Source organism: Syngnathus typhle, linkage group LG9 (genome assembly GCF_033458585.1).
Source record: "Syngnathus typhle isolate RoL2023-S1 ecotype Sweden linkage group LG9, RoL_Styp_1.0, whole genome shotgun sequence".
NCBI classification, from domain to species: domain Eukaryota; kingdom Metazoa; phylum Chordata; class Actinopteri; order Syngnathiformes; family Syngnathidae; genus Syngnathus; species Syngnathus typhle.
In genome coordinates, this window is record NC_083746.1 from 2,699,819 (window position 1) to 2,714,044 (window position 14,226).

The 14,226-nt window shown below is 42.7% G+C and overlaps 1 protein-coding gene across 1 annotated transcript; it reads left to right on the forward strand.

Annotated features, from left to right (window-relative positions):
- The first annotated feature begins 493 nt into the window (after nucleotides 1–493).
- On the forward strand, nucleotides 494–2,039 carry sox1a (SRY-box transcription factor 1a). Its single transcript, XM_061287182.1, is given in 6 exon segments — nucleotides 494–534; nucleotides 536–584; nucleotides 586–720; nucleotides 723–820; nucleotides 822–865; nucleotides 868–2,039. Coding segments are annotated over 6 exon segments (1,539 nt in total).
- Nucleotides 2,040–14,226: the final 12,187 nt, after the last annotated feature.

Genomic DNA, 14,226 nt, shown 5'->3' on the forward strand with positions numbered 1-14,226 from the left:
TACAATCCAAAAATTTAAATTACATTAAAATACTGTAAGAATAAAAAATAAAAGATACCAACCTGTGACCCTTGGATGGATGTAAAAAAGTACAGATGAAAAAAATGGTTCAAATCAACAGTTTGGTGAATTCTTAAAAAGAAACCCAAATACTTGAGACTCATTCAGGAACTTGCTTCACCCATGCTTTAAGCTCTCCCTACCCCTAAAATTGAGGTGCATGTATAAAAATGGCAATTTCAATTGTACATTTTTGTGAAATCTCTGAAAACAAACACAATTTGATTTCAAGTGTATTTGGCAACCGTATTGCTATGATGTATGGTCCAATTCCACAATGCCAACTAGACGTCCAATAACAATTCTACTTTGAACAAACAAAAACAAAACACTTACTTAAGAATGGAGTGAACCCAAAGTTGATTATTGTTGTAGTTGCTGCTGTTTACTTGATTTGTCACCATGCGCAGTCATTGGAAATGTTGAATTCCTTATGTTATTTGTGGGAGCGACCGACACCCCCCTTATACTTCATCCCACTTGTGTTGCGCTTCTGGAGTCAGCTGACCCAATATATGCAAATGAGGGCCGCCAGCTTGCTCCTGATTGGCTGCCCGCGCCTGATTTAAGTGCTGTCAGTGCGCGCGTCACATGGCCGCCGCTGCAAGCAACTTGTCAACTCCGAGTGGCTCCAGTGTGCATTCTGTCACAGCGGATGTGAGGCAGGCAGGCAGCAGGGCGACGGCTTGGAGAGCCCTTGTGGGAATATTGCTTATGCTTTGGCGCGCTTTAAAGACTCTTGCAGCCAATCTGGTAACCCGACTTGTTTTGAATTTGCTTTTTCTCGCTGCTGAAGTTTTTCCAAACACGCCGCTCGAATGTATAGCATGATGATGGAGACCGACCTCCACTCCCCCGGCCCCCAAACCAACACGGCCGGGGGGCAAACGGGGCCCAACGCGGGCTCCAAGGCGAGCCAGGAGCGGGTGAAGAGGCCCATGAACGCATTCATGGTGTGGTCCCGCGGTCAGCGTAGGAAGATGGCGCAGGAGAACCCCAAAATGCACAACTCCGAGATCAGCAAGAGACTGGGGGCCGAGTGGAAGGTGATGTCCGAGGCGGAGAAGCGGCCCTTCATCGACGAGGCCAAAAGGCTGCGGGCCATGCACATGAAGGAGCACCCGGATTACAAGTACCGGCCCAGGCGGAAGACCAAGACGCTCCTCAAGAAGGACAAGTACTCGCTGGCCGGCGGTCTTCTCTCCGGAGCCGGCGGCGCAGGAGTGGGTTTGGGGGTCGCCATGGGGTCCTCCTCAGCGGCCCAGAGGCTGGAGAGCCCGGGTGCGTCCCACGGAGGATCCGCGGGTTCCGGCTACGCGCACATGAACGGCTGGGCCAACGGCGCCTACCCGGGCCAGGTGGCTGCTGCCGCGGCGGCCGCTGCCATGATGCAGGAGGCGCACCTCGCCTTCAGCCAGCACCCGGGCGGGGGCGCGCACCACCTCAACCACCACGCGCACCACCACGCGCACCCGCACGCCCACCACGCGCACCACCATCACCACCACGCGCACAACCCGCAACCCGTGCACCGCTATGACATGAGCTCGCTCCAGTACAGCCCCATCTCGAACTCGCAGAGCTACATGAGCGCCTCCCCGTCCGGTTACGGCGCCCTCAGCTACACGCAGCACCAAGGCTCCGGCGTGTCTTCTTCTTCCTCGTCCTCCTCCTCTTCGTCGTCCTCCTCCGCCGCCGCCGCAGCCGCCGCCGCCGCCGCCGCTGCCTCCTCCTCCATGGGTACACTTGGCACGCTGGGCTCGCTTGTCAAATCCGAACCCAGCGTCAGCCCGCCGGTCAGCGGAGGCCCCCACGCGCGGGGCCCCTGTCCCGGTGACTTAAGGGAGATGATAAGCATGTACTTGCCCACTGGGGAGCCGGCGGACCCCGCCATGCAGAGCCGGCTGCACGCTTTGCCGGCGCATTACCAGAGCGCCGCGGCCGGGGTAAACGGGACGGTCCCGCTCACACACATCTAATCCACTTCGAACCCAATCATTGGAAGTGCGAAGGAACACATAACCAAATATTTACCTCTTTTCTAGCCCCCTACCTTGCAAGAACTACCTGTATTTTGTACAGAATGTTTATCACGTGTAAATGAAGGCGCTTTTTTTTTTTTTTTCTCGAGGAGGGGGCATAAAACTGCAGATTTTTTTGGGTTATCATGGTATTATATCATCGTTTCCAGTCTAATTTACACCTGGTGCACCTTAGGCTCCCCCGATTTTTTCCTTTTACTGTAAGTTATTAAAAAATGTTATTACAATAATACAAAAAGTGCTTTAAAAGAAATGGGTACAAAAAAAAATCCCCGTTTTAATATTTAAAGCGTTTGTGTTCCAAGCCCTGGTTTTATTGTTGTAATACTCTCCATTCTTATTATTGTACAATTGTGAATAATTTTAATATTTCAAAGAAGGATGACTTGGCAACGTGCTGTTGTAATTTATGTGCTTTTCTGCTAGTGAAAAGCCCTGACTACTGCAATGATAAAAAATGGAATAAATTTCACAAAATGTTGCTTTGGATTATTACGAAAAATGACTGTTTGAATCTGAAAATGTTTCAAATGTTTTAAAATTGTAAGCCATGGATGCCACGAGGTTTTCAACGGCATTAATTGCTCGTTCCGAAAATTAATTGCTCCATCTGAAAAAAATATTTATATTTTTAAAATGTTTTGTGATAACCAACTTTTATTTTGCGGCATTTAAATTATAATAATTATTTATTTCATTCTATCTTGCTTCCTTGTCAGTGCAAATAGGCCAAAATTATTGTACTCACTTTTTCTTGCAGGGTCCTCAATAAATATCATCATTAAGGCCTCATATGACAAACCACCTGTTAATGTTATTGACGGTATTAGATAAGTTTCTGTTCTTATTTTTTTACTTTAGCGGGGGTAAGTCACTTTATTTTTCATTGTCTTTCCTGGTAATTTATTCAAACTGGCCTTTAAGTTTTTGTTTGTTTGTTTTAGTTTTTTTATTTTTATTTTGCTCTTGACTATAAATTTCAAAAAACGTTCAAACCTTTAGGCCAAATATTTGTTATATTAACCTAGAATAAGAACGTATATGTTTGATTTTATATAAAGGGTCAATGAATAGTGCCCTAAAATAGACGATCAATTGCATCATGGTGTTTTTAAAAAAGGACTATTTTACATTGAAAGAAAAAAAAAAACCCAATACATTTGCAGCTAAACATGCTTTGTTCCGTTTAGTCTATTTTAATTTGATCCCAACACTGTCGTAATTATAAACTCAATGTGCAAGTGACATAGGTAATAATTATGGTATTTCAAATATGATTAATTTCAACTGGGCCAACTTTTAAAGGTGGGAAAAGTCGGGAAACAAATTGCATGCTGGGTGATTGACTATCAATTTCTATCGAGACGTAGATGACAATTTGGCTTTTATTTCAAATTTCCCCCCAGATATTAATAGACGCTCATGCCAATTAGATAATCATTTTCTATATTTTTTCATAATGAAAACTGAGTGCATTGCGTCATTATTTTTGCGACAGGCCTGCAGCTGGTTTTGACATTTACATGCTAGTTTTTTATAATTGCCTGAAGACTAATACATGCAAATGAGGGTAACTTTATGCCTACTTATGCATTAAAAAAAAAAAAATCAATTAATGTGAAATCCATCGTTAAAGGGCGGCTTGGTTGTTTCACACTTGATGATCAAGACTTGTCAATTAAAGCTGCGAGGCCTCGCATATGTGTAAGAAAATGGCGTTGAACCTGGTGTGGATTGAAAAAAAAAAAAAGAAGCAAATATTTGGAGCCGTTGAGCGTCTTTTTCGTAAGAGACGTGGCACGTTTAACCCGCGTAAGTGACACCTCAATTCAGGGGGGGGAAGCATATGTATGTGTTTTGAACGTTGACCATTCCCAATAAATCTCTGCAAATGTGCGCCACTGTTATCTTGTATGCATGCAGGCCACTGATATATTCCCTGCTAGGGCTCCCGTTTGCTTAAAGCCCCGATCCCTTGCACTGCCATGTCCTAAATGGGGATAATTAGCGTCACTTTATCACGCCTCTGCATATTTTCTGCACGTCTCCGCCTCCCCCTTTTCCCTAAAAAAAAGAGAAGGGGGGAAACAGGCAGCAGCCTGCACTGCTCTGTCACAGAAGATTATGGAGACAGATTGCACAGAGCGAATGTGGCGGGCGAGATTAGCGCGGAATAGAGAAAGCAACTGGGCCAGTGAATGCCTCCGAAGGGGCCTTATCGTGCAATTACACGTTGACATGTTTAACAATCTTGCTGCCTCTTAATCCCGCGGTGCTGCTGCGCTATCTGAGCGCGGCGAGAGCACCCAAACGCCGCCGCACCGACGTGGAAGAGCGTCATAATAAATAAAAGTTTGCTGGGAATTGCTTTATTTGGCAACTTTTGCCCTCAAACAATGTTTTTTTTTTTTCTTTTCTATGTCACTTGCAATTTCGCATGTCGTTTTATCGAGACATCAAAAAGTGACGAGTCAGGGAGCGCACCATGTATAATATAGAGTTTTTTTTTTTTTTTTAAAGGTCACACAAATACAAGATAAAAATGTTGTCAGCCCGCAGGCTTGAATAACTTCCATTCCTCCTGCTTGAGAGTGATTGTGGAGCATCACTGTTGGAATTTGGCAGCCCCACACCGAGACACCCTCTGCCCCTGCAAGGCCAGGGCGGTGTGAGGTTGGGAAGTTTTTCCACTGAATGGCTCCCACAATAGAGATTACAAGCCCCAGTAGATTTCTTGAAGGGGACGTAGGGGTTATAAACGGTGCAGGTGTGAGAGAGGCTCCGGGGTGACCCCCTCCGCGCAAGACAGTGCTCAGACCACACAAAGCCTCCGCAGGAGGAAGGAAGAGAAAAGAAGGTTTGGAGAAAATGCTTTTGGTGTGAAAAGTTTGCGTGTCACCAAATACAGTCGTGCCCCACCTCTCGCCTCAAGCTGAGGCTCACCCTCAACCCGAAGGAGAAAAGGCGCTGTAGAAAACGGATGAATGATAAATTCACCAGAAACCAGTTCTGGGCGGTGAAGTTCCTGAATGGCTGGTGAGGCATTGAGTTGGCTAAGTGAAACACACAGTGGCGGTGCTACTGATCAAACTTTAATAATTGAGCTGGACTTGTGGGATTTTCTTGATGTTATTTTTATTTCTCATGGAAACCCTAACATTCATGCTGACAATGACAAAATGATTTGTCAGTTTTGGACGGGTGTCCATTTTTTTTGTTATTTATTTTCTCCATCTTCACTGTGTTCCATTGTTTTGTTTTTTTAATGCCTTGTAAAAATATATATGTATATTATACCTTTCTTCTGACTGACACATTGGAATCTATCTGAGCTGTGAAAGTTCTATGCCAAACATGGCTTGTGCTGTAAATGGGATTTCAAAAATGTCAGGAAAGCATGCTCCATAGGAACTTTATTTGAAGCTAATTAGAGACATTTTAAAACAAGAGGCTCAATCTGTCTTTTATTCGAAAACAACACAAGTGTCTAAATCTTCATGCGGTAAATCAGCCCAAACGAACATTTGGACAATAGTAAATCTGAAGTAAATCTTATTTTATTAATTACTCTCCTACTTTTAAAGAAAGACTTAATGTATTTGTTCTTTGGCCCCAGCACCCCTTCAAAGTTTCACGCAGGAATGTTTGTGTGTGCATGCGTGTGTCTGTGTGTGTGTGTAATCCTGCTAACGGTCATTTTAGCAGTCTGGTTATTAAAAAATGAGTTTGATGGTATTTAAAAAATGAAGGTATTCGTGATGCCAAGTGCAAATTATCCTTTTTTTTTTTTTAACTGCAAGGTCAGAGCCATAGTCAAACCTGAAGGGAAGAACTTCTTTTGACAAACATGCTTGCCATTCCACTTTTCCTTGCATCGTTTTGCAGAGACGACAAAAATGAATCAAAAAAACCTATCGAGTCTAAAATGTCAACATAGCATGTTTTGACATTTTCATCTTGACCATAACATTTTATCCAGGAATCATTTTGGGTGCTGCTTCAAGTCTATGATTTTTCTACTATTTGCAGATTTCCCGCAAATTTCTTATGTGCTTATGATCAATATCCTCATCATGGGAGGCCCTACAAGGTAATACAACAAAGAAACAAGACAGTGGAGGCTGCACTCCGACTCATTGGTGAACTTATACCATCATGTCATGCATCGCTGTCCCACGACTCTGCTATATATTGGGGTTCGATGCTAGTCAACCTAACCTGAAAAAAAAATGGTGTGAAGAAGCATGCCCACCTGAAAAAAGTGACAAAACGACAAAAGGCATCAGCTACCACAGCATCATGCATCAAGAACATGAAAAAGAAGCACAAATTATTGATAGCTTATTGATAGCTAGTTATACTGATCAAAAAAATCGACAGCTGCGTGGCACAAGGAAACCTGAAAAAAGGAGCACAGAGCAGGACCAGGTCCGACAGACAGTCTGACAGAGAAGCACACAGTGGAGGTCATGAAAAATATTGGAGCAGAATAGTGGTGAGATGATGCGCAACACACTGGTATAATTAGTCCAATCAGACTCCCGACTTCTTTGGAAATCAGCTGAAATCTCATCTCGGTGTTTGCATGCCATTGGGGCCACAAGTCAAGTGGATCTGATTGGGCGATAATGGACGAGATAAACAGAAGGCTTATTCAATCACCTTCTAAGTTACAAAAAATGTTAAGAATTGAAGAGAGATGGAGGAAGAGGACACACACAAGTCAGCGTCCACCAGAGCACTAATCAGACATCTACAGTGGTGCGATGTAACTCAGTGATGACAACAATGCAGGTTGGAAATGGCTGCCCATCTCCTCCTGGCCTGCAGCTCAACTCCTTCCTGCTAGTCCAGAGCCAGCAAGACCTTTATGAGCTCTAGCAATGAGTAAAATAGAGTTAGCAATTTGGTCACGGAATAAAAATATACTCCTAAATCACCGGCTTTTAAGTACCGTGATTGCAGAAAAAAACTTGTTAGCTGAATCATGAGTCATAAAGAGCAGACGTGTCCGCGAACGAGGATACCTCTGCATAAAGAAGAATAGACATTCTTGGAAATTTTTCAACTCGAACAAGGTTAAAAACATATTCTCCGAGGTAAAGTACATGAGTATATGAAATACACCTCAAGTGTCGTAAGAATTTCAATTAAACCCAATTAATTACTCATCTCCATTGCAGGCATGTCGCCGGCTTACAGCTTGCCTTTTTTCCAGATCATTGTATGATGATCCTCTGTGTTTATATTGATGACACCGATGAAGACTGGAGGTTTTGTTTTAAAGAAAAAAAAAATGACACCATTAAGAAAGATGTTTACTGAGGTGAGTGGAGAATTTTCAACACGTTTATTTTCTCTGATTTATTTTCCCCAAAAATCTACATTTATATGAGATCTAATTTCTCAAATCACAAGCAGTTCCATGATTTCTAAATGGTGAAGTATTTTTGACCAAAACAAGTCTTTGACAGAAAATACCCCAAATATGAAGAATTATAGGACACTATACTATCATTTCATAGGCAGGCCAAGCTTTATTGATCAAAATGTTTTTTTAAGCAGTAATCTGCTAACACCTTGAGGAGACAGATCGTCGAATGTGAGCGTATCACTAGTGCACACGGAGGGAAGCCACCGGATGCTGTAAAGGATTTTTCCTCCCTCCTGACAGGCGATCACTCTCAAAGCCACGGCAAAGGTTAATGAGGGGTCAAAAAAGTTCCGATAAGAAACATCCCCCCCCCCTCTCCTTTTTTTTTTTGTCTTTTATAATGCCCGCTGCAACCTGCCACGCGCTGATAGCACTTTGAGCTGGTTGACCTCTGACCCCAAAGGGGTGAGGTGAGACGTGAGATAGGAAGCAAAGTGAAGGATGTGCGAGGAACTCGTCAATGGCTCCTAATGGTTCTAAACCTACTCTATTTGCTCCCGCTGCTGTTTTAGATGCTTGTCGCCTATCGGACCGTTAACATTTGATCCATTTATAATTTCATTGATAACCCACCCGCTATTAGCTATTGAGCTGGATGAACCCTGTGTGATTCCCCTCTAATGATTAGATAAATGTTACGACACTGTGTTTTCTAATCCAGTCGCCGTTGATGTTTCGTGTGTGTGTGTGTGTGTGTGCAGGTGTGAATGTAGCCACAAAAATATGGAAGCATTGCTTTTAGCAAAATATTATTTCTTTTCAATGACAAAAGCACAACACAGAAGTGATTCAAATCATAATACGGACCATTTTGAATTAGAGACCAAGTGTAAAAACATGTTAAGAACCAAATGTGACAACTAAGTAGTTGAATAACAGTGGTAGAATAAGTGGAGCAGTTTTGTGAAGTCATAGCTTTCAAAGACATTAACGAATATGTGTGTAGAAACGAGTTACTTAACCAAAAAAAACATTGATTCACTCACGTAACTTCTGAAGGTCAATTTTCAACTTACTTGTTAAGTGCAAAATGGAGGCTGACCATTGTAAAGAATAAATACAGTGATATAAAAAGTCTACACACCCCTGTGCTAATGCAGTGTAGTTGTAATATGAAAAAATGAGACAAAGAAATAATTTCGAAATATTACTGAGACCTCACCCTTTAAAAATGTTAAGTTTAAAAACAGCCCACTTTGAGTTAAACATTTGGAAGTTGGTTGTAACTTAAGAGAAGGGAAGTAAAACTGAACAACGGCGGCTATGTAGTTGCATAAATGCACACACCCTCTTCTAATTGGATGCTGTGGCTCACAGCATAAGAAGGATCTCTCTAAATGATATAAGAAAAAGTTATAAAAGAATTTCCAATAAAATAAATTAATTTTGTCATTCCAAAGGGACTTGGTGCAAACACAACACTGCTCATTATCAAAAATCAAACAACGTAAAGCATGGTGGTGGCGGGATCATGTGCACATTTGTGCAACCACATGGTCTCAGATTATTTAAAAAAAATTTTTTGCCAATTGAGTTGATGGAGATCAATGTATCAGTGTTGTGACCCTCCAAAAAACAACCATCCCCCTTTTTCCATGTCTAAATCATTCAACATGTTTGACCATGGAGATGATGTGGGAAGATGTCAGTTCAGGTTCTCATCTTTCCAGTTTTGGATTTATTTTATTTGGCATACCTGACGGTGCAAACAATCCTCATTCCCACTCATCTCCGCAAAAGCATGCAGCATGATAAATAACAACAACAGTAGTGTCTCCAAAATCCCCCCCTCCTCCATCATTTCATTTCACTGGAGCCAGCTCCTCGGTCTTAATACTCTTAGTCCCTCTCTTGGCATGTTTTCCAAGAACTGGCTGTATTTCCACGTCTCTAGACGCCATCAAAATTCCTGTAATGAATATTCGCGCAGTCCCGAGTGTCTCATGAGCCGTTTGACCCGCTCAAAGCGGCCGTGTGCGAGATCCGCCGCTTGCGTTTGTCAGAGGTCAAACTCATGTGCTGCCGCAGCAAATGTTTACATGCGCTGTGCAATTGTTACAGCAAATTTGACCTACTACTCTAAATAAGACGCTTTTGTTATTCGAGTTTACAGGAATGCTCGGTAGGAAATTCCTTGTCGTAGCGTCTGACCGATGACCGACATCACAATGGCCGACGAGGAAGCATTCCAGACGTTTGGGACGTTTTATTCTATTTGCATTTTCATACCAATTTAATTGTGCTGGATGGATTAGTTGAATTTGCCTCGAGGTTATCAGTTTCAAAAACTGAATTCTGTTGTGTTACAAAAAACTTTCGCCCGAGCCGGGATGGGCTCTAGCACCGCCCGCGAGGATAAGCGAACAAGATAAGCGATGTTAAAAATGGATGGATGGATGGATGGATGGATGGATGGATGGATGGATGGATGGATGGATGGATGGATGGATGGATGGATGGATGGATGGATGGATGGATGGATGGATGGATGGATGGATGGATGGATGGATGGATGGATGGATGGATGGATGGATATTTTAATTAACTTATTTGGGATCGTAACTGGATTTTTTTTTTTTATAAAAACAAAAAAGGTTGCTCTTAGTCTATCTATATGCTGTATACGTTTAAGAACAAATATTTTTTTCATGATTTGTTTGTATCTTGTGAATGAATAGAAATCCATTTTTGTTTAAAATTTGGCCAGAATATGAATCTTTTTTAAATTCATGAGCCTTTTGTGTGAATTTAACAGAACATACCTCTACATGCGAATCCTGATGATACAGTTGCTTTGCGTTTGAATATTTTTAGTATTTTTCTTAGCTACGTTCGACTGTATAAAGTCCAAGGCCATAAGTGTGGCCTCAATTATTTACTGTAGCCTCAAAGTAATTGATTTTTGTGAGTAGTGAAAGAAAAGGGAGGGTAGCATGGGGCGGCTGCTAATGTAAGAAGGCAGCAAATTGAACGGCTGACAGAATAATTGGTACTTGCAATTTTACCTTGCTCTACAGAGAATTTGCCTTGGATTAAAATGATGCCGCTGCGGTGCTTGTTCTTATAAGAATTTGGATCTCCAGGAATCTTCACTTAGCAGACGTTTTAGATGACAGAAAAAGCTTTTGATGTTTTTGTTTATTGACACCTTTACAACAATAAGTTGATGAGGTCAAGACCATTTTCTCACAAAAATGTCACATTAGTAGACCAATTATTTACTTATTCCCTTCCCAGTAAAAGGTTGACTTGAGAAAAAAACAACAACAATACACATACAAAATCTGCATTTATATTACACACAAACGGTTTACTTGGAAAAATATTTAGTGGATGTACTCCAAATTGAAATAATACCAAAACTCCTACCCTAACCCTTAGCATACCGCATTTAACGGGAAGGAAAGGAGCTGCTTTGATTGGCCATAAATCATCTCTGAAAATAACAACAGGTAATCCTGATTCGGAAACGCTTAGCAGTTTCTCCCGAAATAAACGGACGCATTTTATTCCTCAACGATGTGTGTTGTCATCAGTCATTTTGTGGGCGCGTACTTCAATAATGACTCACAGTTTCACGTCACAAATTCAAGTCTGAGCAATTTGCGTTATATTGGGTATTGCAATCCAATTCACGGGAACTTTTAAATTCGTTCCAAAAAATAATCGAGAATTTGGGGGAGTGATAATCTGCATTTAATTGACATTTATTGTCATTGATAATATGCGCTTTCCACAAAAAATAGGGGGTGAAGAGATTTTTTTAAAAATATTTGCAAATATTATTAAATTTATGTTGCATGATGACATGCTACTTTTAATGACTCCTGGTGATGTTTTACACAGGTGCTCTCGTGACCGTACAAAAGAGGCGAGTCCGGTCGGGGTGTTGGGGGACAAGATAATGAAGCATCTCAGGTGACTACATGCTGGGATTACCAGCTTGTTGGCATCATATGGCACAGACATACGTACCCATTACACACACACACACACACATGCACTTGAGAGATCCTTGGTTATCACAGCCTTCCAGATTGTTCTCAACTACTTATGGAAAACACACACATCTCAAGATGTGGCCACTCGTGCCAATACAGGCCCAGCGTTAAGAACAGTTGTCGTGGTGGTGTGTTTTTTTTTTTCCCCTCTTTTTTTTTTTTTAGCATCTCTAAATTCCGAGCGTTGCTAAGGTGCTTTGGGAGGGGATTAACAGAGGCTGGCGCCGATGAGCAAGCCTTGCAGATTTCCGAGCAGCGGGAGAAAGGACAAAGAAAGACGGCGGAAGAAAAGGAGGCGGAAGAGCAGGCATGAAAATAAGGCGAAGAGCTTGTGAGATGACGACTTGTGAGAGTTAAAGAAGGTAAAAACTAAACAGGTATACTAAACAAGAAGTTCCAACTCTCGACATTACTTGACACAAACATATCAGAGTCCAATGCCAGACAGGTGCCAACTTTGGAATTCAAATGACATTTTCTGGTGGAAGCACAACGACCCAGTGGTTAGCACGCTGACTTCATGTTTCGCCGAGGTTTTATGCTAAGAATAATAATCAACCTTTGGTGCAAAAAAAAAAAAGTCCCAAAAGAACGAAATCACTGTTGTGCGTATCGCAAAAAGGCGACATCAACTCTTCCTACCCACGAGATGTTTACTCTATTGCGCTTATCGCTATCACCTCTCCATTTCTTGACTTGATTCCCTCCCTCAAGGGCAACACCAGTTTCCCATCCAGCCGCCATTGTCTCTTTTTTTTTTTCCAAGCTCGGTGGCAACTTCAAACGGCGAAGGTGTTGGGGTCACGGCGAGTTGCCTAAAGCATTAGCGGCTGAGAAGCGTCTCAGGTGTGCGTCTCCCAGCGTGTCCTTGATGACACCCTTTTCGCCCATATTTTTAATTAGCCACGGCGGAAATTATAAAGGCATGCCTGCAACACATTTTTGCGATTATTGACCCGGTGGGGAATGCTTTTTGTAACATGAAATACCTGGACCGCCACTCGAATAGAATCGTGAGTGTGTGCGTGTGTATTCGAGTGTGTGTTTGTGCTCAGAGTTTCAATGAATCCACACGGATATAAAAATCTCCATTAACTGAAGATGGAAGAAGTGACGAGGAGGAGCAGGAGGTTGAGGTTGTCTCCGCCGCTTCTCTTTGAATTCTCTCCTCTGGGTCAGCTTCTCAGGTAGAGTGCAACCAGATACGAGCCGTTTGCGGGATTCGAGGCACTTGACCGAGGGCCAACAGCGCTCCTCCTCCCTACCTGGCTCAGGTTACCCCCCACCTTCATTCACTTTCCTTGACTTATGGCCGCCGGGGTGTCTTTGCATGGATTGTGAGTCCCTATCCGGTCCGCCCTGACTCATGGGAGCGCTGGTGACAAAGTGCACGGGTGGATGTCTTTCACCCGCCCATGCTTAGAATTACTCATCTGATCAGGCGGCATCAGCGCTCCACGGCTGCCCGGGTCACACAAGCCAATCCCCCGGGGGCCAAGCAGCTAATTACAGGCTTCTGTAGCCTCTTTCACCACCGACGATATCAGCGTGAGAGAAGAAGCCACTGTACGACAAAGAATAGTGACATCGGTAGGTCACTAGTGACTATGAAGGCTACCAAAGCGGAGAAAGACGACACACACACACCCCAAAACATAGACTGGCCAATCACAGTGCAGCAAATAAGATGTCTGACACTTTTCTGGCAATTCAATGATGCGGTCTTGGATTTTGCTCCATTAAAGGAGACATGTTGTGCTTTTCTTTTTTTTTAAAAACATATCCCAGGTATCTTAGTAGCATACAGTCAACCCCCCTTTGACGCTGGATGATATTTTCCATATGGGACAATCAGAAAGACAGTGAAAACAGCTCATTAAAAGGCAAATTAATATAAAGTAGCAAAACTGTAAGTCAGTCAAAAGCCAAGGATTAAAAATGGGTCTTCAAATGAGTTTTTTTTTAAATGCTCAGTGAGAGGGTTCGCCTAACATTCAAGGGGAGGTCATTCTAAAGAGTAGGGAACAGAAAAGGCTCGATCCCCTCTGAGGCTTCGCTTACTCCTCAGCTCTTCAGCGTCTGGTCTGCAGACCTGAGGCAGGTGAGTAAGGGTGAGCTCAGAGGTAAGCTCGAGGATGGGGTAGGGGGTTGTCATCTAGATATACCAGCCAGCCCATGAATAATTTTGTAAAAAAGAATAGCCCAAAATTCTCCTGACTATTAGCCAGGCCTTATCTGCAATTGTAGAAAACATTTGGTCAAGGTTATTGGACTGACGAAAGCTCAAGGATTTAATAATTACAGCTTCCTTTTCATATCCTGCATTGTGATATTTTGTGTTCAGTAAAAATATGAAAACATAATTGTTTCTACTGTATTGCTTCAGAATCAGGTCATTCCAAAGGGTTCACAAACTTTTTCTTGCAATTGTAGTGTAATTAAATCACCATTGTGAAATTAATCAGCCAGCTGGACATTAATCACAGACACGATCCGTCGCGGTCAGGCGTACAACAATGCCATCTGATTTAAATGGGTACCTCCAGAGTGAGTTAATAATGCCACCTAGGGCCTGGCAAAGCTACCTCCAAACAATAATGTACATGTATGAAAAGTGTCTAGCAATTTCCTTGTGTGTCGTGCTGATGCACATGGCAGGGGGTCGGTGGGTTTTATTTTCTTCATAGAC